The 3,785-nt window shown below is 34.3% G+C and overlaps 1 protein-coding gene across 1 annotated transcript; it reads right to left on the minus strand.

Annotated features, from left to right (window-relative positions):
- Positions 1-381: 381 nt before the first annotated feature.
- On the minus strand, positions 382-3,136 carry LOC112504559 (pentatricopeptide repeat-containing protein At1g09410, mitochondrial-like). Its single transcript, XM_025108507.1, has 3 exons — positions 2,422-3,136; positions 1,924-2,346; positions 382-1,381 (listed from the first exon to the last, which is right to left on the minus strand). The coding sequence occupies exons 1-3, from the start codon at positions 3,050-3,052 to the stop codon at positions 873-875; spliced, it is 1,563 nt and encodes a 520-aa protein (XP_024964275.1). The 5' UTR covers positions 3,053-3,136; the 3' UTR covers positions 382-872.
- Positions 3,137-3,785: the final 649 nt, after the last annotated feature.

A 3,785-nucleotide genomic window follows, 5' to 3' on the forward strand; every position in this document is an offset into this window, starting at 1 on the left:
TAATTTTTGAAACTATAAATATTTTGAGAACCATGAAAACCAACTATCCATGATGAATACATCTAAATATTCAACAATATCATGCATTTTCATCATTGCATATCAATCACGATATTCTCATGAATAAGTGGTATTCAAAATATTTATTCTAAAATGAAACTGCCCCTTTAATAAAATAACATTCTATTTTTCTAAATGAACCTTTTAACACTAGAAGAAGTTCTCTTTCCTAATACAATAATGTCTCAAAATCTATCAAAAGAAAGGTATTGTAAAAAAACCCGTCCAATTCCTGGGTGCTACACATCTCAAGTTCTAAGAAAATTGATGTGGGATTGTTCTTACAGCATTAAGTTATCTTACAGTCATCAGTCCTTTTTCTTCTCTAGTAACCAGAACTACCTTGGTCTAAACCTCCATCAAGCAGCTCCGGTTGTTACTAGTCTAAGCAAGAGTTATTTAGGAGAATATCTCTCTAACAGATTTCTTTTAAATGCATGATCTTCCACAACATTTTAAGGCACTCTAGGTCAGGAATATGTTAGACAGACACATTTTTAAATCTATCATAAAGTCGTGCATTTTAAAGAAATATGTCAGAAGGTTATTCTCCCTAATAACCCATCTACTAAGCGATACCCTCCGTACCTTTCATTTGTGAGTATAAGTTGAATGATCACCGAGTGAATCTCATGGGTGGCTTAAAATTATTTAGGAGAATAACTTTGTAACATATTTTTTTTAAATGCATAAACTTCCAACACATTTTGAGGCATTTTTGTGTTAGAAGAGGCGTTCCTAAATCTATCAGAAGGTCATGCATATAAAAAAAATCTGTCAAAAGGTTCTTCTCCTCCTAAATAACCCGTCTACTAAGCAATATCCTCTGTACCTTTCATTTGTGAGTAAAGTTGAACGATCACCATGTGAATCTCAGGGATGGCTAGATGGGATGCATCTCCTCCCACAAAATAATGTACTATGTTGTTGATCTCCATCCAACTAAACGCTGTTTGCTTCTTGACTTGGTTTTCCTTCATCAAACGTCTCACTTCAGTCACTTTTCTCCACAAATTGGATGCGGCGTAAATATTAGACAACATAACATAAGCCCCAGAGTTTTTAGGATCCAATTTCATGATCTGCTGTGCAGCTAATTCTGCTAGCTCAATATTCAAACTAAAACGACAGCCTGCAAGAAGGGAACCCCAAACTCCCAAATCGGCTTCAAATGGCATCTTCAGAATCATCTTATAAGCATTCTCAACGTGACCAGATCGACCCAAGATATCAATCAAGCAAGCATAGTGCTCAGACCTAGGTGCCAAATTGTAATTGTTTTTCATGGAGTCAAACCAATATAAACTCTCCTTCACCATACCTGCATGACCAATACAAGTGAATGAAGTCCAAGGTGAAAGGTTAGAAGCTTGTTCTTGTGCAGTACCCTTTTTCCAAAAAAAAAAAAAGGAAAAGGGCAAAAATTGTAACAAATTTGGTTTACTTCCTTTTTAGTGTGACAGAAAAAATCTTACCAAAGGGTCATTGGCCAGCAGTACCTAGGGTATCGGTAGATCCCAACCTCCCTGGGTTCATGCTCACCAAAAGCGAGGAGTGTGTGTTAGTTTTGCCATATATAAAATTTACATACTCGAAATTTTTTCCTCAATAAATGCAACATAGTCCAAACTTTCCTATTTTGACCGGTAAATGCTGAACTTGTAACATTTAAAGACACAGATACCCGAAGGGTATGAGCACCCAAAATAGGTACAAAATAGGAAATTTGTTACATTAAATAGGAAAGATTGATACTATGTCACATTGATCCAGAAAAAAAAATATTTGTTACACCAAATGGGCATTTTAATGCATTTTGCCCGAAGGAAACAACAAGGAATCATAGAACAAACTTTCACATACCTGCATGACCAAAAGCAGAGAGTAAACTAAGAAAAGTTATCCCATCTGGTTCAATTCCATGCAATTCGATCTTTTTGAAAAAGCAGAGAGCTTTCTCGTAGAGTCCATGCTGTGCAAAAGCAGCAATGATTGTGTTCCACGAGACAATGTTCGGACAGCTAATATGTTCAAAAGCTGCCTCAAAGTCGGTAAGACATCCGCATTTGCTGTACATAGTGATGAGAGCGTTTCCCACAGAAACATGTGTGTCAAACCTATTTTTGAACACAAGTGCATGAGTTTGTTTGCCTTGTGTTAGTGATGCAAGGCTGGAACATGCAGCAAGGATAGAAACAAGGGTGTATTGATCTGGTCTTAAGCGACTACGAATCATATCTACGAGTAGTCTTAGTGCTTCCTCACCTCTTCCATTTTGAGCATAACCTGAAGATATATAAATTGTTATTTTTGTTTTTGGTTAACAGATTCACACGAGCGTTTCATCATGCTCCAATTTACCTGTTATCATAGCATTAAAAGAAACATCATCTCTGGATTGAATTTCTTCGAACAACATCCTAGCATCTTCCATCTTTCCTTCTTTGCAGTAACCGGTAATCATAGCCGTCATAGCAACTACATTCTTATATGGCATCCGACCAAAGACTTCTCTAGCCTCATCAACTTGATCACTTTCCACATACGCACTGATCATCACGGTCCAAGAAACTTCATTTCGGCCTGGCATGGACTCAAATAAGTCCCTTGCTTTCTTAATGTCCCCTTTCTGTGCATACCCATCAATCATGGCCGTATAAGATATCACATTTCTCCTTGGCATTTGTTCGAAAAGCTTAACAGCTTCCTCAATCCTTCTATGCCTAATAAAGCCCGAAATCATAACATTCCAAGAAGCTATATTTTTCTCAGGCATCTCGCTGAAGTACACAAATGCAGCATCTATCCTACCATTTTCGACACAACCAGCGATCATCGAGTTCCAAGATACTACATTTCTTATAGGCATTAAATCAAATAATCTCTTGGATTCTACAATATACCCATTTTTCCAATAGCCAGTAATGACCGCGTTCCATGAAACAACGTCTCTTGTAGGCATTTCGTCGAACAGTTTGCGGCCAAGGTCCATTTTCCCAGCACGGCAGAGCTTACCGATTCTGATATTTGAAGTGTAAACATCTCGACATGAATGGTAATAACGATTGATGCAAGGAATAGATGAATTGATGGAAGAAAGATTTTGAAGAGTTACTCGGAAAAGCCAAAAGACAAGCATCCGGGTATGGGGTAAATTACCAACAACTGGCAACTTATTAAAAAAAAACAAATTATAAGTATGCTACAATTTCTACTTATTTATTATTAGAACTGAATTCTTTAAAAATAAAATATATCTTGATTTTAATATTTATTTATTTTAATTAATTTTATAATATAATTTTAAAAAAATAATAATATTTTTATATTTAAATAAAATATAAATTTTAAGACCCCATCAAAATTTATATTAATATTAGTATCAAAGTAACAATTTTAAAAGATTATCAGGTTTTTTATAATTTTTAAGTTCAGTTTTTCATTATAATTTAATTTAGTTTTTGTAAAGTAATTAATTTATTTCATGTTTAATAATATAATATTTTTTATAAAGACAATTTCTATTTTAAATTTTTAATTACTAGAAGAGTACTCGCGCAATGCAGCGAGATACATCGTGTTTTTAATATTTCATTTTATTCTTTATCTCAGTCGATGTTATAGTATGACTTTATGTGATTTTGAGAAAGCGATGATGTTTTTATTTTTGAATAAAATATATGTTTGACGATATCATAAAAATTTGACAAAAATATATCGATATT

Source organism: Cynara cardunculus, unplaced genomic scaffold (assembly GCF_001531365.2).
Source record: "Cynara cardunculus var. scolymus isolate 2C unplaced genomic scaffold, CcrdV1 Un_Scaffold_6002, whole genome shotgun sequence".
NCBI classification, from domain to species: domain Eukaryota; kingdom Viridiplantae; phylum Streptophyta; class Magnoliopsida; order Asterales; family Asteraceae; genus Cynara; species Cynara cardunculus.